Consider the following 25,044-nt stretch of genomic DNA (forward strand, 5'->3'; position numbering starts at 1 on the left):
AACCTATTGTTTTTGCATGCTTTACAACATATCAAAAGTTTTTATATCTGACAGTACCCATTTAACCCCTTAACCCCTTAAGGACCCAGCCCATTTTTACCTTAAGGACCCAGCCATTTTTTGCACATCTGACCACTGTCACTTTAAGCATTAATAACTCTGGGATGCTTTTACTTTTCATTCTGATTCTGAGATTGTTTTTTCGTGACATATTCTACTTCATGTTAGTGGTAAATTTTTGTTGAGGCTTGCATCATTTCTTGGTGAAAAATTCCAAAATTTGATGAAAAAATTGAAAATTTAGCATTTTTCTAACTTTGAAGCTCTCTGCTTGTAACAAAAACAGACATTCCAAATAAATTATATATTGATTCACAGATACAATATGTCTTCTTTATATTTTCATCATAAAGTTGACAGTTTTTTTCTTTTGGAAGACATCAGAGGGCTTCAAAGTTCAGCAGCACTTTTCCAATTTTTCACAAAATTTTCTAAATTGGAATTTTTCAGGGACCAGTTCAGTTTTGAAGTGGATTTGTAGGGCCTTCATATTAGAAATACCCCACAAATGACACCATTATAAAAACTGCACCCCTCAAAGTATCCAAAATGACATTTGGATAAGTGTGTTAACCCTTTAGGTGTTTCACAGGAATAGCAGCAAAGTGAAGGAGGAAATTCAAAATCTCCATTTTTTACACTCGCATGTTCTTGTAGACCCAGTTTTTGAATTTTTACAAGGGGTAATAGGAGAAAAAGCCCCCAAAAATTTGTAACCCAATTTCTCTAGAGTAAGGAAATACCTCATATGTGTATGTAAAGTGTTGGATCGGCGCAGTAGAGGGCTCAGAAGGGAAGGAGCAACAATGGGATTTTGGAGAGTGAATTTTTGCTGAAATGGTTTTTGGGGGGCATGTCACATTTTGAAAGCCCCTATGGTGCCAGAACAGCAGAAAACCCCCACATGGCATACCATTTTGGAAACTACACCCCTCAAGGCACGTACCAAGGGGTCCAGTGAGCCTTAACACCCCACAGGTCTTTGACGACTTTTCGTTAAATTCGGATGTGTAAAGGAAAAAAAAAAGTTTCACTAAAGTGAATTTACTTCCAGGCAGTGGAAGAGAGGTGGTTGTGGTTGTGATAAATATAAAGCAAATACACTATGTTGAGCTAGCGATTGTTTGTCTTTATACAAGAGTGTGAAGCATACAAGTGAGTGAGTATAAAAGTGAGGGGACTTAAAATTAAGGGACTTTAAATTCAGGAAGTTTAAATTGAACTATTGGATTTTTTTTTTTCTGTTAATTTTTGCAATCCCCAAATCTAGTATGACCTCCATGTTGGAAAAGGCAGTCCAGTGTGCATCTTGCACAATGTATGCAATCCTTGAACAACAGTTTGAGGGTGCATATTGTTGTGCGAGATGTGTGCGAGTTGCTCATTTGGAAGCCCAGATCCTTGATCTAGAGGAGCAACTGGCAACACTGAGATGCATTGACAACCCGGAGAGGAGTCTCCTGCTCACTGAGCAGGTACTCTCTGGGGTAGAGGTGGGGGAGGATAGTGGGACGGAGGTGCAGGACAGTCAGGCAGTTGGCTGGGTTACAGTTAGAAAACGGGGTAGAGGGAAAAGTGTCAGGGAGGCTAGTTCTGAACTGGCACACCCCAACAAGTTTGCCCAGTTGGCAGATGAGGGGGATGCCATTTCAGGGCTAGCGGTACTGCAGCAGGACTCTGCCTCTGACCACCAGGGGGGTGTCTGCCCAGTAAGGAGGGAGGGAGGAGAGCAGGGCAGGCCAGACAGGTACTGGTAGTGGGGGACTCAATTATTAGGGGTACAGACAGGGCGATCTGTCACAAAGACCGGGATCGCCGAACAGTGTGTCGTCTTCCTGGCGCTCGAGTTCGGCACATCGCGGATCGGGTTGACAGGTTGCTGGGTGGGGCTGGAGAAGACCCAGCAGTCATGGTACATATTGGCACCAATGACAAAGTAAGAGGTAGATGGAGTGTCCTTAAAAAGGATTTCAGGGACTTAGGCTGCAAGCTTAAGGCAAGGACCTCCAAGGTAGTATTTTCTGAAATATTACCTGTATTACGAGCCTCACCAGAAAGGCAGCGGGAGATTAGGGAGGTAAACAAGTGGCTCAGAAGCTAGTGTAGGAAGGAGGGGTTTGGGTTTATGGAGAACTGGGCCGACTTCGACTTTAAAGGAAACAGGTTTCTGACTATAGCTAAAGACAATTATCTGTCCCAAATGGTGCAGGGCCCGACCAGAGGAGGCGCCCTACTAGACTTAATATTTACCAACGTACTGTACCTGACAGAGTAATTAATGTGCAAGTAGATGGACACCTAGGAAATAGTGATCATAATTTAATACATTATAACTTGTTCTTCAATAAGGGAATCTCTCGAGGGGCCACAAAAACAATGAACTTTCGGAAGGCAAAGTTCGATCAACTCAGAGAAGCCCATAACAATATAAAATGGGATAATGTCCTCAAAAAGAACAATACTGACTCTAAATGGGAGACTTTTAAAAATATCTTAAATTTTCACTGTAAGATGTATATACTTTATGGGAATAAAAGGGTCAGAAATAAAAGAAAACCAATATGGATGAATAAAAATTTTAAGGGGGCAATAAATGACAAAAATAAAGCATTTCAATTACTATAACAGGACAGCAGTGAAGAAGCATTAACTCCTTGAGGACGAAGGGCGTATGCATACGCCCTCGCGTCCCGTCACTTAAGGACGGAGGGCGTATCCATACGCCCTCCGTATTTCCGATCACTGCCGCTCGCCGGGCGGTGATCGGACCGGGATGCCTGCTTATATCTATCAGCAGGCATCCCGTGGCAATGCCTAGGGGGGTCCTGAGACCCCCCCCCATATCGGCGATCACAGCAAATCGCAGGTCAATTCAGACCTGCGATTTGCCGCGATCCGGGCAAATCGGGTCACTGGTGACCCGATCTCCCGGAAAATAAGACTGATCGGAGCTGTCAGAGACAGCTCCGACCAGCTTAAAGCATAGGAGCGAGGTGGCAATGTTGCCACCCCCTCCAATCCCCTGCCATTGGTCGGTCAGGCTGACCACCAATGGCAGGAGGGGGGCGGGGGGTTAGAGTTCATTTCCCCCTGCTCTGCGCACCGATCGAAGTCGGTACAGAGCGGGGGGAACACTGGCGGCGAGGGGGGGCCATGGCCCGGCTTACCCGGATCGGCATCGGCAACAAGCGGCGCGAGCAGGAGGAGCGGCGGCCGGAAAGTGTGGCTGAGAAGGCTGCAGTGAAGATCGTGGTAAGTGATCTTCACTGTGGCCTTCTAAAAGCTGCAAAACTACAACTCCCAGCATGCCCACACAGCCAAAGGCTGTCTGGGCATGCTGGGAGTTGTAGTTTTGCAACATCTGGAGGATCACAGTTTGGAGACCACTGTGTAGTGGTCTCTAAACTGTGGTCCTCCAGATGTTGCAAAACTACAACTCCCAGCATGCCCAGACAGTCAGGGATGCTGGGCGTGTAGTTCTGCAATATCTGGCCCTTCAGATGTTGCAGAACTACAACTCCCAGCATGTCTGGACAGTCTGGGCATGCTTGGAGATGTAGTTTTGCAACATCTGGAGGGCTACAGTTTGGAGGCCACTGTTCTTCCCCAGTTGTTGCATAACTACAACTCCTAGCATGCCCAGACTGTCCAGGCATGCTGGGAGTTGTAGTTCTGCAACATCTGAAGGGCCAGATATTGCAGGACTACACGCCCAGCATCCCTGATTGTCTGGCCGTGCTGGGAATTGTAGTTTTGCAACAGCTGTAGGCACACTGGTTGGGAAACACTGAGCTAGAGTCTGTTTCCTAACTCAGTGATTCCAACCCGTGTGCCTCCAGCTGTTGCAAAACTACAACTCCCATAGTGCACTGACAGACCGTACATGCTGGGAATTGTAGTCTTGCAACAGCTGGAGGCACATGGGTTGGAATCACTGAGCTAGAGTCTGTTTTCTAACTCAGTGGTTCCCCACCAGTGTGCCTACAGCTGTTGTAAAACTACAACTCCCAGCAAGTACGGTCTGTCAGTGCATTCTGGGAGTTGTCATTTTGCCACAGCTGAAGGTTTGGGGCGCCCCCCCCCCCCATGTGAATGTACAGGGTACATTCACACGGGCGGGTTTACAGTGGGTTTCCTTCAAGGAAACTTACTGTGAACCCCTGCCTGTGTGAATGTACCCTAAAAACACTACACTACACTAACAAATAATAAAAAGTAAAACACTACACATACACCCCCTTACACGCCTCCCCCCCCCCCAATAAAAATGAAAAACGTCTCATACGGCAGTGTTTCCTAAACGGCGCCTCCAGCTGTGGCAAAACCACAACTCCCAGTGTTGCCGGACAGCCATAGACTGTCTTGGCAGGCTGGGAGTCTTGCAACAGCTGGAGGCAGCCTGTTTGGGAAACACTGCTGTAGGGGTTTTGGTGGAGACAAGCCCCGTCCTTGTAACCGGGTCCACCCCTACTGCAAATTCCTTATTCAGGCCTCAAATGCGCATGGCGCTCTCTCACTTCAGAGCCCTGTCGTATTTCAAGGCAACAGTTTAGGGCCACATATGGGGTATCTCCGTACTCAGGAGAAATTGCGTTACAAAGTTTGGGGGGATTTTTCTCCCATTACCCTTTGTAGAAATGGTAAATTTGGGGAAAAAACCTGCACTTTAGTGAAAATTTATTTTTTTCATTTACACATCCGAATATAACGAAAAGTCGTCTAACACCTGTGGGGTGTTAAGGCTCATGGGACCCCTTGTTACGTGCCTTGAGGGGTGTAGTTTCCAAAATAGTATGCCATATGTTTTTTTTTTGCTGTTCTGGCACCATAGGGGCTTCCTAAATGCGACATGCCCCCAAAAACCATTTCAGCAAAACTCACTCTCCAAAATCCCATTGTCGCTCCTTCCCTTCTGAGCCCTCTACTGCACCCGCCGAACAATTGACATACACATATGAGGTATTTCCATACTCGAGAAAAATTGGGTTACAAATTTTGGGGGGCTTTTTCTCCTTTTACCCCTTGTAATATTTCAAAAACTGGGTCTACAAGAACATGCGAGTGTAAAAAATTAAGATTTTGAATTTTCTCCTTCAATTTGCTGCTATTCCTGTGAAACACCTAAATGGTTAGCAAACTTACTGAATGTCATTTTGAATACTTTGAGGGGTGCAGTTTTTATAATGGTGTCATTTATGGGCTATTTCTAATATAAAGGCCCTTCAAATCCACTTCAAAACTGAACTGGCCCCTAAAAAATTCCGATTGAGAAAATTTTGTGAAAAATTGGAAAATTGCTTCTGAACTTTTAAGCCCTCCAAGTTTTCCAAAAGTAAAAACTTGTCAACTTTATGATGCAAACATAAAGTAGACATATTGTATATGTGAATAAAAATATTATTTATTTAGAATGTTTATTTTCCTTATAAGCAGAGAGCTTCAAAGTTAGAAAAATACAAAATTTTCAATTTTTTCATAAAATTTTGGAATTTTTCACCAAGAAACGATGCAAGTATCAACAAAAATTTACCACTAACATAAAGTAGAATATGTCATGAAAAAACAATCTCGGAATCAGAATGAAAAGTAAAAGCATCCCAGAGTTATTAATGCTTAAAGTGAAAATGGTCAGAATTGCAAAAAATGCTCCCGTCCTTAGGGTTATAATGGGCTCCGTCCCCAAGGAGTTAAAAAGCTATAGAGAAAAATGTGAAATATGTAAAAAACAGATAAAAGCCGCAAAAATAGAGACAAAGTCTCATTGCCAAAGAGAGTATAACTAACCCCAAAATGTTCTTTAATTATATAAAAATGAAAGTGTTGGCCCTTTAAAAAATGATGAGGAAGAAATTATAAACGGGGATCAGGAAAAAGCAAATATACTAACCAAATTCTTCTCCACTGTATTCACTGATGAAAATGAAATGCCAGGTGAAATACAGTGTGATAAGGTAAACTCCCCAGTACAGGTCACCTGTCTAACCCAGGAAGAAGTACAGTGCCACCTACAAAAAATCAAAATAGACAAATCACCAGGTCCAGATGGCATTCACCCCCATGTTCTAAAGGAATTAAGTAATGTAATAGACAGACCCCTATTTTTTATATTCAGGGACTCTATAGTGACAGGGACTGTTCCCCAGGACTGGCGCATGGCAAATGTGGTGCCAATATTTAAGAAGGGGTCAAAAGTTGACCCCGGGAATTATAGACCTGTTAGTTTAACCTCGGTTGTTTGTAAATTGTTTGAGGGTTTCCTAAGAGATGTTATTTTGGAATATCTTGATAAAAATAAATGTATGACCCTGTATCAGCATGGATTTATGAGGGATTGATCCTGTCAAACTAACCTGATCAGGTGAGCACCAGACTGGACCAGGGGCAATCGCTGGATGTCATGTATCTGGATTTTTCCAAAGCATTTGATTCGGTTCCACATAAAAGGTTGGTGCATAAAATGAGAAGGTTTGGGCTGGGGGAGAATGTGTGCAAGTGGGTAAGTAACTGGCTCAATGATAGGAAACAGAGGGTAGTTATTAATGGTACTTATTCTGATTGGGTGACTGTTACTAGTGGGGTACCACTGGGGTCCGTCTTGGGTCCTGTCCTATTTAATATATACATGAATGACCTTGCAGAGGGGTTGAATAGTAAAGTAGCAATCTTTGCAGATGACACCAAACTCTGTAAAGCGGTAAACACTATAGAGGACAGTGCACTGTTACAAATGGATCTGGATAGGTTGGAGGTTTGGGCTGGGAAGTGGCAGATGAGGTTTAACACTGATAAATGTAAGGTAATGCACATGGGGAAGAAAAATCCGAGCTGGGATTATGTATTAAATGGGAGAACACTTGGGACGACTGACATGGAAAAGGACTTAGGAGTCTTAGGTAACAGTAGACTTAGCTGTAGTGACTAGTGTCGGGCAGCTGCTGCCAAGGCTAATAAAATCATGGGATACATCAATAGGGACATAAATGCCGACGACAAGGAAATAATTCTACCGCTGTACAAATCACTAGTCAGACCTCACTAGAATACTGTGTACAGTACTGGGCACCAATATACAAGAAAGATATAGTAGAGCTGAAGAGGGTTCAAATCCCACTAAGGACAACAATAAATAAATAAAGACTTATTATTATTATAATAACGTCAGCAGAGAGCACTGTGCTTGTGATGTCATCAGAGAGCATTCCAAAAAGAAAATAATTTCCTCTGTAGTATTCAGCAGCTAATAAGTAGAGGAAGGATTACGATTTTTTAATAGAAGTAATTTACAAATCTGTTTAACTTTCCAGAGCCAGTTGATTTAAAAGAAAAAAGGTTTTCACCGGAGTACCCCTTTAATGGTATAGAGAACTGTGTCTAGTGCATTAACTCTGTGATTTTTTACCCATTGAAACCAGTAGGCCCATTGTGGTCTATGGGGAAAAGCTGCTGAGTTGCCCATAGCAACCAATCAGATCGCTTCTTTCATTTTTGAAAAAGCCTCTGAAAAATGAAGGAAGTAATCTGATTGGTTGCTATGGGCAACTCAGAAACTTTTCCTTTGGACTGGTTTTGATAGATCTCCCTCTATGGGGGAGATTCATCAAAACCAGGGTAGAGGAAGAGTTGTGCAGTTGCCCATAGCAACCAATCAGATTGCTTCTTTCATTTTTGAAAAGGCCTCTGAAAAATGAAGGAAGCAATCTGATTGGTTGCTATGGGCAACTCAGAAACTTTTCCAGGAAAATCTGCTGAGTTGCCCACAGCAACCAATCAGATCGCTTCTTTCATTTTGCAGAGGCATTGTGAAAAATGAAAGAAGCAATCTGATTGGTTGCTATGGGCAACTGCACAACTCTTCCTCTACACTGGTCTTGATGAATCTCCCCCATAGAGGGAGATTTATCAAAACCTGTCCAGAGGAAAAGTTTCTGAGTTGCCCATAGCAACCAATCAGATTGCTTCTTTCATTTTTGAAAAAGCCTCTGAAAAATGAAGGAAGCAATTTGATTGGTTGCTATGGGCAACTCAACAGCTTTTCCAGGAAAGTAAAGTTTAACCTCAACACTGTAACACTGTCCACCCTGGGACTTGAACCAGTGACGGTCTCCCATCCCACTGTGCTGCCGAGACGGTCCTGATTATCTTACATGCAGTGAGATCCCCATAGACCACAATTAGCCTATTGGTTTTAATGGGCAAAAAAATCACAGAGTTGATGCACTAGTCACAGTTCTCTATACCATTAATGAAGGGAGGGCTCAATATTGGCAAATTTGCGCATATGCGCACAAATTTTCACATAAGCACAAAAAAAAGCAAATATTCGTAATTATGAATATATAGTGCTATATTTGCAATATTCGCGAATTCGCGAATATGCTATATTCGCGATTAAAATTTGAATTGTGAATATTCGTGAACAACACTAGTCGCTGCAAATACAGTGAAGGAGTTTAAACATGCATGGGATAGGCATAAGGCTATCCTTCATATGAGATAGGGCCAGGGACTATTATTGGGATTCAGATTATTGGGCAGACTAGATGGGCCAATTGGTTCTTATCTGCCGACACATTCTATGTTTCTATACTGTATGGATATCAGAAAAATGGTACCAAGCTCTTATTTCTTTATTAAATTCACTACTTTGGGGCAGGAAAGCACGAGAATGAAATATGTTTCTTTAACGTTAGCTGAGCACGATGGGAGTTGGGCACTTTTTTTTTAGGTACTTTTTAGCACTAAAATTGCAGACTATTATGAGGAGGAGGGAAAATGTAGTCCTATTTTTTCTCTCTAAGGGTATGTTCAAACTACGGAATTCCCGCGGTATTCCACGGGCGGAATTCCGCAAGCAGAATTCCATGGGCGGAATTCCGCAAGCCGAATTCCACGGTGTGAACTTAACATTAGTGTGAATGGGTTTCCGCGAGACCCGTTCACACTGCGGAATTTCAGCGCCGCTGAAATTGTTCCGTGCAAAGAAAGAACATGTTCATTCTTTGCACGGAAGTCCGCGAGCACTGCATAGCTGTCAATGGTGACGGCTCAGTGCCGCCTGTCCTACCGCCGCCGCCAGGTGCCAGTCTGAATCTCCGCTCGCTGAATTCAGCGAGCGGAGATTCCGTTCACACACTGTAGTGTGAACATACCCTAATGGGTCGTTATAAGGATATTTTTGAGATTTTGGAAGCTGGGATACTCACTACACCCATGCATATCTATATAATAAAGTAAGGGAGGAACTTAAAAATTTTTTAAAATCACATGGAGTTTTCACTTTACTTCATTATGGTCGAATAAAGCACTTAAAGAATTCCTTAAAATTAAAGATTCACTCTTTTGGATGAAAAGGGGCTTATTTATGTAAATCAATTATACGCTTTAGGTCAAATAAAGTTGTTTGAAGAGATAGCCCATAAGTATGGGGTGGCAGACAATCAGAAACATTGTTTTTTACAAATAAGTAATGCAGATCATAAACCAATAAAAGGAGAGATTGGAGATTTCAGGGATTCTATATATAAGAAAAGTTTAATTAGACTATTTCCTTATGCGTAGTTGCTGTCTGGGCATGCTGGGAGTTGTCGTTCTGCAGCGGTTGGGGGTTCACAGCTTGAAGACCACTGCTATAGAGGGTGCAAATGTATCTGAGCCCTGGAACTCAAATAATGTGAAATATGAGATGATCAAAATGGAGCCCCTGCACTAATTACTTGGGTTCTGGGGTCTGTAAGGTCCATAGTAAAAACATCAGGTTCTGTCTATAGCAGATACTAAATCATGGCAGCTCCAATAAACAAGCAGTCATTCTGACATGTCACATGTGATGTCATAGACAGTTGGAGTCCTGACATTCCACTGACAGCCATGCGAGCCTTCAGTCTGTAGATTGTTCCAGTGAGATTAGTGAAATTAGCGTCTTCTTCTTCTACTTGTCTGAAATGGAGCTAAAAGGTTTGGGGTTCGTCCCCCTCCTGTTGGCGTTTTGGTGTGTGGCCTGGCTTGCCACCAGCTACATCATGACGGTCGTCCTTGGCCATGCCGCCTCGCCACTGATGAGCATCAGGTAAGATAAACAAACACATGATTCTTATTTAATGGGTTGGGAGTGAGGAAATATCCATAATAACATTGGTTTATTTTCCTTCACAGTGACGTGGGAAATTTCTTTCCTGAAAGCATATTATTCAGAATTGGATTCATAGGGATGTCCATTGGCACTTTGGTACTAACCTTTCTTATTTATAAGTATATGGTTATGCATACTGAAGAGTTCATTGGTCATCAGGTCCTGATCCAGAGGATCCTGCTGGCCATTGTGTGGGCCTCCTGTTTTGCCACAGCTGTCATGCATGTATTTTTCCCCAAAGAATATCCCAGGATACACTTTGTCAGCACGATAATTTCAATTACATGTGAAGCCTTATACTACCTTGGGCAGTCCATCCAGATGTATAAATTACCAGGAGCAAAAAAAGTCATCCACCATAGTAGATGCACCTGCTGTGGCCTGACTTTTGTCTGTGTAATTTTCTATTTTGGTTATGAAACATTAAAGGATTTATTCTATAATGATGAAGACTGGGACGAGATCCGTGAAATCCCCATCATAATCATCGAGTGGGTGATGCTTCTACTGATCCTGATAAACATCGTGACCTATTATTCCACCATGCAGAGGTTATTGTTGACCGTCTCCAGAAACAGCTGCACACTCTCTCTTAGAGTAAAAATTGATGACTTCGGGGTGTAGACCACCACGTGGGCCATCAAGTGGACTTCTGGGAGAAATACTGCACAGGATACGGAAAAACATCTAAAGAAGAATAACTGGGGGAATATATATGGTGCCAGTAATCATGACACAATAATATGAGCTGGTGATATTACCTATACAAAAAAATAATTTTTTTTTTTTTTAAATATTGGTGTGTGAAGTGTAATACCTAGGTAGAAAAACAGAATCAAATTCATCATTATAACCACCCTCTGCATTACCCTGTTTATTATTTTTCAAGCAAGCACTTTGTTCTAATTCGTCCACTCTCTGGCGTGCTCCTTGTATAAGGGGTTTGGGATACCCTTTTTGTTTAAAACGATCCTCCAGGTTATCTAGTTGTTGCTGGCATTTTTGTGTGGAAGAACAATTCCTTCGGATTCTTTTCATTTGACCGAATGGAATGTTCTTCTTCCATTATTTAAGATGGCAACTGTTAAAGTCGAGGTAGCTGTTTGCATCCACCTCCTTAACCTCTTCAGGACGCAGGGCGTATGGATACGCCCTGCATTCCGAGTCCTTAAGGACGCAGGGCGTATCCATACGCCCGTGGGAATTCCGGTACCCACCGCTAGCCGGTTGGGGACTGGAGCCGGATGCCTGCTGAAATCGTTCAGCAGGCATCCCGGCATATCGCCCAGGGGGGTCATTATGCCCCCCCATGTCGGCGATGGCCGCAGATCGCTGGACAAATGAGTCCAGCAATCTGTGGCGATTCCGGGTCAATCGGGTCTCCAGTGATCTGGTGACCCGGATTTACTGGCTGATCGGGGCCGTCTCTGACGGCCCAAACAGCCATAGCCTGCAGGGGTGAGGTGGCACTGGTGCCACCTCACGATCGCCCTGATTCGTCGTCCGGTTTACCGGCCGACCAATCAGGGCACCTGCTGCGGGTGTCACTCCCGCAACCCACTCCGCCCCTCTTCCGGAGGACGTGAGCGGGTGCGGGAAGAAGACCCCGGGTGCTGGGGACCCCGATCCCCGGCGTCCCTGTTGGGATCGGGGCCCCAGGAGCGGCGGTGGCGGCGAGGGACTGACCTGCAGCGGAGCAGCAGCAGGAGGTGAGTGACAGCCTCCTGCTGTTGCTTAGCAACAGCTCCCGGCATGCAAAAAGGGCATGCTGGGAGCTGTAGTTATGCAACAGCAGGAGGCAGACCACCACAAATACCAGCATTCCCTTATGGGCATGCTGGGACTTATAGTTTTGCAACAGCTGGAGGCACATTTTTTCTATGGAAAAGTGTACCTTCAGCTGTTGTATAACTACAACTCCCAGCTTGCACAAACAGCTAAAGTGCATGCTGGGAGTTGTAGTGGTGCATCTGCTGGTTGCATAACTACAACTCCCAGCATGCCCATTGGCTGTCGGTGACTGCTGAGAGTTGTAGTTTGGCAACAGCTGAAGGCACACTGGTTGTGAAACTCAGAGTTCTTTTTTACCTAACTCAGTGCTTCACGACCGGTGTGCCTCCAGCTGTTGCAAACTACAACTCCCAGCATGCACCGTATATGCTGGGAGTTGTAGTTTTGCAACAGCTGGAGGCACACTGGTTGAGAAACACTGAGTAAGGTCACAAACTCAGTGATACATAACCAGTGTGCCTACAGCTGTTGCAAAACTAAAACTCTCAGCATGTACAGTCTGTCAGCGCATGCTGGGAGTTGTAATTTTGCAACAGCTGGATGTCGTCCCCCCCCCCCAATGTGAATATACAGGGTACACTCACATGGGCGGAGGTTTACAGTAAGTATCCGGCTGCAAGTTTGAGCTGCGGCAAATTTTCTGCCGCAGCTCAAACTGCCAGCAAGAAACTACTGTGAGCCCCCGCCCGTGCGACTGTACCGTAAAAACACTACACTACACTACCACAAAATAAAATAAAAAGTAAAAAACACTACATATACACATACCCCTACACAGCCCCCCTCCCCTCCCCAATAAAAAATGTCTGGTACGCCACTGTTTCCAAAACGGAGCCTCCAGCTGTTGCAAAACAACTACTCCCAGTATTGCCGGACAGCCGTTGACTGTCCAAGCATGCTGTGAGTTTTACAACAGCTGGAGGCACCCTGTCTGGGAATCACTGGCGTAGAATACCCCTATGTCCACCCCTATGCAATCCCTAATTTAGGCCTCAAATGGCCATGGCGCTCTCTCACTTTGGAGCCCTGTCGTATTTCAAGGCAACAGTTTAGGGTCACATATGGGGTATCATCGTACTCGGGAGAAATTGTGTTACAAATTTTGGGGGGTATTTTCTGCTTTTACCCTTTTTAAAAATGTAAAATTTTTGGGAAAACAAAAAATATTTTTTTTTTACATATGCAAAAGTCGTGAAACACCTGTGGGGTATAAAGGTTCACTTAACCCCTTGTTACGTTCACCGAGGGGTCTAGTTTCCAAAATGGTATGCCATGTGTTTTAGGGGCTTCCTAAATGCGACATGCCCCCCGAGCAAAATTTGGTCTCAAAAAGCCAAATATGACTCCTTCTTTTCTGAGCATTGTAGTTCGCCCGCAGTGCACTTCAGGCCAACTTATGGGGTACCTCCATACTCAGAAGAGATGGCGTTACTAATTTTGGGGGGTATTTTCTGCTATTAACCCTTGCAAAAATGTGAAATTTGGGGGGAAACACATTTTTGTGAAATTTTTTAATTTATTTTTTTATGTATGGAAAACTCGTGAAACACCTGTGGGGTATTAAGGGTCACTTTATTCCTTGTTACGTTCCTCAAGGGGTCTAGTTTCCAAAATGGTATGCATTGTGTTTTGTTTTTTTTGCTGTTCTGGCACCATAGGGGCTTCCTAAATGCAACATGCCCCCCAAAAACCATTTCAGAAAAACATATTCCCCAAAATCCCCTTGTCGCTCCTTCGCTTCTGAGACCTCTACTGCGCCCGCCGAACACTTTACATAGACATATGAGGTATGTCCTTACTCGAGAGAAATTGGGCTACAAATATAAGTATAAATTTTCTCCTTTTACCCCTTGTAAAAATTTAAAAATTGGGTCTACAAGAACATGCGAATGTAAAAAAAATGAAGATTGTGAATTTTCTCCTTCACTTTGCTGCTATTCCTGTGAAACACTTAAAGGGTTAAAATGCTGACTGAATGTCATTTTAATACTTTGGGGGGGGGGGGGGGTGTAGTTTTTATAATGGGGTAATTTGTGGGGTATTTCTAATATGAAGACCCTTCAAATCCACTTCAAACCTGAACTGGTCCCTGAAAAAAAGCGAGTTTCAAAATTTTGTGGAAAATTTGAAAATTGCTGCTGAACTTTGAAGCCCTCTGGTGTCTTCCAAAAGTAAAAACACGTCAATTTTATGATGCAAACATAAAGTAGACATATTGGAAATGTGAATAAAAAAAAAATATTTGGAATATCCATTTTCCTTACAAGCAGAGAGCTTCAAAGTTAGAAAAATGCAAAATTTTCCAATTTTTCATCAAATTTTGGGATTTTTCGCCAAGAAAGGATGCAAGTTACCACAAAATTTTACTGCTATGTTAAAGTAGAATATGTCACAAAAAAACAATCTCGGAATGAGAATGATAACTAAAAGCATTCCAGAGTTATTAATGTTTAAAGTGACAGTGGTCAGAATTGCAAAAAACGTCCGAGTCCTTAAGGTGAAAAATGGCTAAGTCCTTAAGGGGTTAAAATAGGTGGCAGTATGCAAACAGCCATCCTGAATATAGATATTTAAATCCAGGAACTCAAATTTTTTGGGGGACTGATGCAGCGCCACCTTTGGCAATCTCTGGCTCTGCCATAGCGCTTTTTTTGAGGGGGCGTGTCGGCTGCCCCTTCGTCTGGTGGTCAACACTTGTGTTGCTCGCAAATATTCGCAATGCGAATATTATTTGCGAATATCGCATATTCACAAATTCGCGAATATTCGCCAATATAGCACTATATATTCGAAATTACGAATATTGTTTTTTGTTCTTTTTTTTCACAGTACACATCACAGTGATCATTCCTCTCTGCTTCCAGCTTGTGTGGTCTAAAGAAGGCTCTAATACTACTGTGTGAGACTGGTGTACGAATTTTCGCATATGGGAAAATTTGCATATGTCACACTTAGGAAGCCCATAGGCGTGCGCACGGGGTGTGCCGGTTGTGCACAGACACACCCTAATCACTGCGGCCGTGGCCCGCTGCTGCAGGACTTTTTTTTTTTTTCTTTCTCCCTACTAAACCCCAGCCCCACCGGACATCCCCGACAGTCACAATCATACATGATGGGGATGTAGTCCTGAGCTGTGAGGCTACATAATGTATGCTCACAGTTCAGGACTACATCCCCATCATGTGTGGCAGCAGGCAGCAGGGATAGAGCGGCCGGAGCCGCAAATTTAAAAAAAAAAAAAATGCATTTTTAAACATCCGGTGTGCCCTGAAAGACTTTCAGGGCACACCGGATGTTTAAAAAATGAATTTTTTTTTATTTGCGGAATTTGCGGCTCTCTCCCCTGTCCTCCGGGCCGCTCTATCCCCCCCTTCCTCTGGGCCACTCTTTTCCCCTTCCTCCGGGCCGCTCTATCCCCTGTCCTCCGGGCCGCTCTATCCCCCCTTCCTCTGGGCCACTCTTTTCCCCTTCCTCCAGGCCGCTCCTCCCCCTTCCCCGGCCGCGCACACTGCTGCGCTAACTGCAGACGCAGGGGCTGCCCCGCAGCTGCGCACGTCTGCCTCCACCTCCTGGGATGATCCTGGCCGCAACTCCTGGCACCGAGTGTCCATTCCTCGGCATGAGGAAGAAGTGGGCGATGGTGCAAAGTGTGCAGCAGATGGGAGTGGACGTGCCCGGCCTCTGACCCCAACATGGCTGCCGCAGGTAAGAAAAGTGCACAGACCGAGCACGGTAGGGGGTTGGTATGTATGGTGTGTGTGATATGTATGTATGGTGTGTATTATGTATGTATTATGGATGTATGCTGTATTATGTGTGCATGTGTATATTATGTATGTATGTATTATATATGTATGATGTGTGCATGTGTATATTATGTATGTATGTATTATATATGTATGATGTTTGTATTTATGCATTATGTATGTATAATATATATATATATATACACACACATAATGCATAAATACAAACATTATACATATATAATACATACATACATAATATACACATGCACACATCATACATATATAATACATACATAATACATATGCACACCATACATAATACATATGCACACCATACATACACAAATCCATAATATATACACATACACATCATACATAAATACATCATACATACACACATCATACATACAGTACATACATATACATATACATACCATATACATATGTTAAGTATGTACTGTATGTTATGTATGTATGATGTATTTATGTATGATGTGTATATGTATATATTATGGATTTGTGTATGTATTATGTATGGTGTGCGTATGTATGTATGATGCATGCATTATCTATGTATGATGTATGCATGTATTATATATGTATGATGTATGTATATGTGTATATATATATATATATATGTGTGTGTAGGTTATGCATGTATGATGTGTGTATGTATTATATATGTATGATGTATGTATGTGTGTGTGTATATATATATATATATATATATATATATATATATATATATATATATATGTATGATGTATGTATGTGTGTGTGTATATATATATGTTAGTAGTGTAGCGTTATGCATGCTATACATGCTGTAGTATATCATAAGTATAAAGTTTGTATGCATATAGTACTGTCTATGCACTAGCATGTATGTGTGTCGTAGTATACTATATATATATATACATACTACTATCATATAATCTACTCGAGTAGCCATTCAGCACATGTATGATGAGTATGTATCGATATGCAGTATGTATATACTTACATTACATTCCTACATGACACACAACAAGACATTCCACCTCCCGCTCTCCCGCCCTTCCCCCTCCCTGAGATTCAACCATCACAACCTTTAATCTGTATACATTACTAACTCAGCAAACAAGGTGACATCCATAAAAGAAAGTGAAACTCCAGTGTGTTTTGGGCTACATATAGCCATGATTAAGAGCGACATTTTGCTCAAAACGTGTTGGAGTTTCGCTTCTCTTTTGATTGATGTCCACCTTTTTCTATTTTTAATGCATACAGATTAAAGGTTTGATGTTTTAATACTACAAGCACCTTGAAAGAGGCACCTTTCTTTTTTCCTTTGTTCTGATACACGGGACATGGCCCACTCTCTGCAGTCCGTGCTCTTCTACCAGCAAAAATACTAAAAACTACTACAGCACCCACCTGAAGGAGCTGAAATAACATTTTTTTTATGTATTATGTATATATTTTATATTATGTATGTATTATGTGCCCAATCCCCCGCACAGCACCCATAGCACCCCTCAAACACACACACACAGCACCCCCCCACACTCACACACAGCACCTCACACACACAGCACCCCCACACACAGCACCCCCCCCCCCCCCCCCCCCCCACACACACACACAGCACCCCCAGTGCAACATAATGGGAGTTGTAGTTTTGGTCACCATATATTGTATCAGGGCATGCTGGGAATTGTAGTTGGTAACTGAAAATCCCAGCATTGCATTCCTTGAAGGAAAGCAATGCTGGGAGGTGCAGTTACCAACTACAATTCCCAGCATGCCCTGATACAATCTATGATGACCAAAACTACAACTCCACACATCTTGCACTATATAGGAGTACAATTTAGATTATGGTGTAACATGCTGGGAGTCCTAGTTTTGGGTCAGCTGCAGACCCAAAACTACAACGTGCATGCTGCTCCAAGCTTGCTGGGTGCTGCATCACTTTTTCAACCAATCTGGTGCAAAAAAAAATTTCTATTTGGAATATTCCCCCCTCTGTGCCCCCATCTTATAGTAAAAGCGTTCTTCTGTTTGCAAAGTAAAGAAAAACATGACTTTTACCATTCAACTTACAATTTTTTTTTCAAATCCACATCAAATGCCGCCCTATAAACACCAGCAAACATACACACAAGTGGGAGGTCTAGTCAGGGCTGGTGCATGGATTTTTGACACTCTAGGCAAAACCTAATTTTGACAACCCTTTGGCACCGCCCATTGAACCCCTTGGCAAATATAAGATCAGGGGTAGAATTAGTCCCGTAAGCCTCATGGTAAATTCTAGACTTGTCCTCCTCCCTACAATTATAACTATACTGCACCTAATGTGGGGGAACTATATTGCACCTAATGTGGGGGAACTATACTGCACCTAATGTGGGGGAACTATATTGCACCTAATGTGGGGGAACTGTATTGCACCTAATGTGGGGAACTATATTGCACCTAATGTGGGGGAACTATATTGCACCTAATGTGGGGGAACTGTACTGCACCTAATGTGGGGGAACTATATTGCACCTAATGTGGGGGAACTGTATTGCACCTAATGTGGGGAACTATATTGCACCTAATGTGGGGGAACTATATTGCACCTAATGTGGGGGAACTGTACTGCACCTAATGTGGGGGAACTGTACTGCACCTAATGTGGAGGAACTGTACTGCACCTAATGTGGAGGAACTGTGCTACTAACCTAATGTGGGGGAACTATACTACTAACCTAATGGGGGGGAACTATACTGCCAACCTAATGTGGGGAAACTGTACTACTAACCTAATGTGGGGGAACTATACTGCCAACCTAATGTGGGGGAAATATATTTCCATCCTAATGTGGGAGATTTATACTGCCAACCTAATGTGGGGGAACTATGCTGCCAACCTAATGTGGGGGAACTATACAAAAATATAAAATTGTACTATTCTGATCCCTAGAGCACTTTTATTTTTCTGTATATGGGGATGTATGAGGGTCATTTTTAGCGCTGTGATTTGTAGTTTTTATCGGTACCATTTTTTTTATTTTTTTTGCTTTTTAGATATTTTTTATGGTATTTGAAGTGACCAAAAATGTGCTAATCTGATTAGTGCACTATTACAACTTTTGGGACCCCACTTCTGATTTTGCCCAGGGCCATGCTAAGCCTAAAACCGGCCCTGGATCCAATCCTCCTATACTATGCAAGCAGGAGTGTGTGTGTGTATATGTGTATATATATATATATATATATATATATATATACATATATATACATATATATATATATACATATATATACATAAACACACGCGTGCGCGGAGTGAGTTTGTGCTTTAGGGTGCACACCCTAATGCAGTAGGCTGCGCACGCCTATGAGGAAGCCCCTATGGTGCCAGAACAGCAAAAAAAAAAAAACACATGGCATACTATTTTGGAAACTACACCCCTCAAGGCACGTAACAAGGGATCCAGTGAGCCTTAACACCCCACAGGTGCTTCACGACTTTTTGTTAAAGTTGGATGTGTAAATTATTTATTTTTTTCCACTAAAATGCTAGTTTTCCCCCAATTTTTTTATTTTTACAAGGGATAAAATGCCCCCCAAAATTTGTAACCCCATCTCTTCTGAGTATGGCATACTATTTTAGAAACTACACCCCTCAAGGAACACAACAAGGGGTACAGTGAGCCTTAAAACCTCACAGGTGTTTGATGACTTTTTGCTAAAGTCGGATGTGTAAATTAGAAAAAAAAAAATTTTCACTAAAATGCTGGTTTTCCCCCACATTTTATATTTTTACAAGGGGTAATAGGAGACCCCCAAAACTTGTAACCCCATTTTTTCTGAGTATGGAAATACCCAATGTGTGGATGTCAAGTGCTCTGCTGGCGCACTACAATGCTCAGAAGAGAAGGAGCACCATTGAGCTTTTGAAGACAGAATTTGATTGGAATAGAAGTCGGGGGTCATGTGCGTTTACAAAGCCCCCCCCCCATGGTGCCAGAACAGTGGACCCCCCCACGTGACCCCATTTTGGAAACTACAGCCCTTACAGAATTTAATAAGGAGTGCAGTGAGTATTTACACCCCACTGGCATTTGACAGATCTTTGGAACAGTGGGCTGTGCAAATGAAAAATTACATTTTTCATTTTCACGGACCACTGTTCCAAAAATCTGTCAGACACCTGTGGGGCGTAAATGCTCACTGTACCCCTTATAACATTACGTGAGGGGTGTAGTTTCCAAAATGGGGTCATATGTGGGGGGGGGGGGTCCATTGTTCTGGCTCTATGGGGGCTTTGTAAACACACGTAGCCTTCAATTCCGGAAAAATTTTCTCTTCAAAATCCCAATGGCGCTCCTTCTCTTCCGAGCATTGTAGTGCGCCAGCAGAACACTTTACATCCACATATGGGGTATGTTCTTACTCAGAAAAAATGGGGTTACAAATTTTGGGGGGCTTTTTTCCTATTTTTCCTTGTGAAAAAGAAAAATTTTGGGTAGCACCAGCATTTTAGTTAAATGTTTTTTTCATTTTTCCATCCAACTGTAATGAACTTTGTCAAACACCTGTGTGGTGTTAAGGCTCACTATACCTCTTGTTACTTTCCGTGAGGGGTGTAGTTTGGGGGTCGCGTGTGGGTATTTCTTTTTTTGCGTTTATGGCAGAACCGCTGTCAAATCAGCCACCCCTGTGCAAATCACCAATTTAGGCATCAAATGTACATAGTGCGCTCTCACTCCTGAGCCTTGTTGTACGCCCGCAGAGCATTTTACGCCCATATATGGGGTATTTCCGTTCTCAAGAGAAATTGCGTTACAAATTTTGGGGGTCTTTTTTTCCTTTTAACACTTGTGAAAATAAAAAGTAAAGGACAACACCAGCATGTTAGTGTACATTTTTTTATTTTTTTACACTGACAGGCTGGTGTAGCCCCCAACTTTTCCTTTTCATAAGAGGTAAAAGGAGAAAAAGCCCCCCAAAATTTGTAACGCAATTTCTCCCGAGTACAGAGATACCCCATATGTGGCCCTAAACTGTTTCCTTGAAATACCACAGGGCTCTGAAGTGAGAGAGCGCCATGCGCATTTGAGGACTAAATTAGGGATTGCATAGGGGTGGACATAGCGGTATTCTACGCCATCGATTCCCAAACAGGGTGTCTCCAGCTGTTGCTAAACTCCCAGCATGCCTGGACAGTCAGTGGCTGTCCGGAAATGTTGGGAGTTGTTGATTTGCAACAGCTGGAGGCTCCATTTTGGAAACACTGCTGTACAATACGTTTTTCATTTTTATTGGGGGGGACAGTGTAAGAGGGTGTTTATGTAGTGTTTTACCCTTTATTATGTGTTAGTGTAGTATAGAGTAGTGTTTTTAGGGTACATTCACACGGGCACATGTTTACAGTGAGCTTCCCGCTAGAAGTTTGCGCTGCGGCGAAAAATTTGCCGCAGCTCATACTTGAAGCAGGAAACTTACTGTAAACCTGTCCGTGTGAATGTACCCGGTACGTTCATATGGGGGGGGGGGGGGGGGGGGGGGGGGTGCAAACCTCCAGCTGTTTCAAAACTACAACTCCCAGCATGTACTGACAGACCGTGCATTCTGGGAGTTGTAGTTTTGCAACAGCTGGAGGCACACTGGTTGGAAAACCGTCAGTTAGGTTCTGTTACCTAACTCAGTATTTTCCAACCAGTGTGCCTATAGCTGTTGCAAAACTACATCTCCCAGCATGTACTGATCGCCGAAGGGCATGCTGGGAGATCTAGTTATGCAACAGCTAGAGGTACACAACTACTTTTCCCAGCATGCCGAGCCAGCTGTTTCGGCATGCTGGGATTTGCAGTTTTGCAACATCTGGAGGGCTACAGATAGAGACCACTGCACTGTGATCTCCAAACTGTGGACCTCCAGATGTTGCAAGACTACAAATCCCAGCATGCACAGACAACAAACTACTGTGTGGGCATGCTAGGAGTTGTAGTTTTGCAAGATCTAGAGTGCTACAGTATAGAAATCACTGTGCAGTGCTCTCTAAACTGTAGACCTCCAGCTGTCGCATAACTGCAAATCCCAGCATTCCCAGCAGCTGTCTGGGCATGCTGGGAGTTGTAGTTTTGCAACATCTGGAGGGCTACAGTCTCAGACTGTAGCCCTCTAGATGTTGCTAGGCAACTTACCGGCTTCCGTCGGATCCAGGGAGCCGTCCTCTTCTGCCGCACGACATTGCCGCCCGCGCCGATCACCGCCTCAGATCCCGTCCCGCAGCTTCTACCGACGGGTAAGTGGATCTTCGGCGTTCGGCCCCCGTCGTTTCCCCCGTTCTGCCCCGCCTATTGTGGGTGGGCAGAACGGGGGAAAACGAAAGTAACCCCCCCCCCCCCCGCCCCTGATCTGCTATTGGTGGTCACGTCTAGACCACCAATAGCAGAGATAGGAGGGGTGGCAACTCTGCCACCTCACTCCTATCGCTTCAAGGGGATCGTGGGTGTCTTAGACAACCACGATCCCCCTTATATTCCGGGTCACCATAGAACCGTATGACTCGGAATTGGCGCAAATCGCAAGTGTGAATTCATTTGCGATTTGCGCCGATCGATGACATGGGGGGTCTGATGACCCCCCTGGGCATTTGCAGGGGGTGCCTGCTGATCGATATCAGCAGTCACCCCAGTCCGGTCCCCGCCCGGCGCGCGGCGGGGACCGAAATTCGCACGGGCGTACAGGTATGCCCTGGGTCCTTAAGACCCAGGTACAGAAGGCGTATCCATACGCCCTAGGTCCTGTACGGGTTAAGGGCTCAGCCCATTTGGACCTTAAGGACTAAGACAATTTTATTTTTACGTTTTCGTTTTTTCCTCCTCCCCTTCAAAAAATTATAACTCTTTTATATTTTCATCCACAGTCTAGTATGAGGGCTTGGTTTTTGTGCGACCAGTTGTCCGTTGTAATGCCATCACTCTCTTTACCATAAAATGTATGGCGCAACCAAAAAAAAACTATTTGTGTGGGGAAATTAAAAAGAAAACCGCAATTTTGCAAATTTTGTAAGGTTTTGTTTTCACGCCGTACAATTTATGGTAAAAATGACATGTGTTTTTATTCTCCTGGTCAATACGATTAAAATAATACCCATGATATTGTACTTTTCTATTACTGTTGCGCTTAAAAAAAATCGCTAACTTTTTAACCAAATTAGTAAGTTTAAAATCCCCCTATTTTGAAGACCTATAACTTTTTCATTTTTCCGTATAAGCGGCGGTATGAGGGCTAATTTTTTGCACCGTGATCTGTACTTTTTATTAATACCATATTTGCTTATACAAATCTTTTATTACATTTTTTATGAATTTTTTTGGGAATAAAATGTTGTAAAAAAGCAGCTATTTTGGATTATTTTTTTATGTTCACGCCGTTCACCGTACGGGATCATTTACATTTTATTTTAATATTTCGGATATTTACACACGCGGCGATACCAAATATATATATAAAATAATTTTTTTTACACTTTTGGGGGGTAAAATAGGGAAAATGGGACAATTTATGTTTTTATTGGGGGAGTGTTTTTTTCAAATTTTTTTTACTTAATTTTTTTAGTTTTATTTTTACACTCTTATAGTCCCCATATAGTCATTTGATTGCTAATCCTGTTCAGTGCTATGTATGGGACATAGCACTGATCAGGGTTATCGGTGCTCTTCTGCTCTGGTCTGCGGGAAGGCAGCGGAGGCAGGTGAGGGGACCTCGGTCTGCCGGGCGGCAGCGCTGCGGGCATTCCGATCATCCTGTTAAGTGACCGCGATGCTGCAGATGCCGTGATCTGTATTGATCACAGCATCTGAGGGGTTAATGGCGGACATCCGCGGGTCCCTGGCTGCGATCAACAGCCGGGACCTGCCGCGCATGATGCCGGCATCGCTCCGATGCCCGCGATTATGCTCAGGGCGTAAATGTACGTCCTGGTGCGTTAAGTACCACATCACCAGGACGTACATTTACGTCCTGCGTCGTTAAGGGGTTAATACATTATCTGGTGAAGTGCTTTGCACCTTGCATCACTGCCTGGCCAGCCGCCTCATCTGACTCTTTCAATCCAATATAGTCTGTGTTCAATGAGTCGGGTTTGAGTGACCGCATAGTGCCACATACTTCACCTGGTATAACTTACAATCAGAGCGGGTCTCAGGACAGAGACCCTGTGCAATCTAAACTTTTGACATGTCTAGATGATATGTCAAAAGTTTTTACCAATGATTGTAATGCTTTTGTAATGTCTCAGTACAGGATATACTCCTGTACAGTACTTAGGACCTGTCAGGTTGAGTCCCTCATTGTCCTAGGGGCTCTCCTGTAGCGTCTCCCCCATAGTAGTAAGTCTAATGTTATGTATAGTGTTGTAAATATAGTGCATAATGTTGTGTACAGTGACCCCCCGACCTAAGATGGCCCCGACATACGATAATTTCAACATACGATGGCTTCTCAGAGGCCATCGCATGTTGAAGGTAGCATCAACATACGATGCTTTTGTATGTCGGGGCCATCGTATAAACGGCTACCCGGCAGCACAGACTGCTTCAGCTGCCACCGGATAGCCGTTTAAGTTGCACCGTGTGGTCCGGTGACGATCACTTACATGTCCTCGGTGCTCCGGACCATCCTCTTCGGGATCCCCTGCATCGCTCTCCATCGTCGTCCTCGCGTCACCGCGCACGCCGTCCCGTCATCCAATAGGAGCGGCGTGTGTAGCGGCGTGATGATGGCGATAAGGAACGACGATCCCGGGCAGCGGAGATGGTCTGGAGCGGCAGGGACTCCGCGGGGACAGCGATGGATGGCGACATCCAGGGCAGCGGTGATGGTCCGGAGCTGCGGGGACAGGTGAGTATACCTTCCTATATTTAACATTGCACGGATCCCTTAACATACGATGGTTTCAACAAACGATGGTTCATTTGGAACGAATTACCATTGTATCTTGAGAGACCACTGTATAGGTATATAAAGTATAAAGGACGTATGGAGGTATCACCTGTTATGTTCACATGATGTGTTATGTTACCCAGAGAGCACCAGTTCACCACCTGACCTGCAGCTTGACCTATGGGCTTCTTGCTCAGCCCCCCTTTATAAGAGGGGGAGCCATTACAATCTCTCTTAGATCCTGAGGAACAGTAAAGCACAGACATCCCAGATCCTGTGTTCAGTACAGCTGGAGGCCACAAAGCCTGCACACCAGTCACATTGTCAGTAAGTCAACTCATCTATGTCTGCTGTCTCTACCAATGTCAAGTCACTAGTCAAGTCAAGTCA

At 43.6% G+C, this 25,044-nt stretch overlaps 1 protein-coding gene across 1 annotated transcript; it reads left to right on the top strand.

Moving 5' to 3' along the window:
• The first annotated feature begins 9,963 nt into the window (after window positions 1-9,963).
• LOC130366979 (uncharacterized) lies at window positions 9,964-10,946 on the top strand. The gene is made up of 2 exons (XM_056569367.1): window positions 9,964-10,126; window positions 10,213-10,946. Exons 1-2 carry the CDS (start codon window positions 10,002-10,004, stop codon window positions 10,811-10,813), a joined length of 726 nt encoding a protein of 241 aa, XP_056425342.1. The 5' UTR covers window positions 9,964-10,001; the 3' UTR covers window positions 10,814-10,946.
• The last annotated feature ends 14,098 nt before the right edge of the window (window positions 10,947-25,044 follow it).

This window comes from Hyla sarda, chromosome 4, assembly GCF_029499605.1.
Source record: "Hyla sarda isolate aHylSar1 chromosome 4, aHylSar1.hap1, whole genome shotgun sequence".
NCBI classification, from domain to species: domain Eukaryota; kingdom Metazoa; phylum Chordata; class Amphibia; order Anura; family Hylidae; genus Hyla; species Hyla sarda.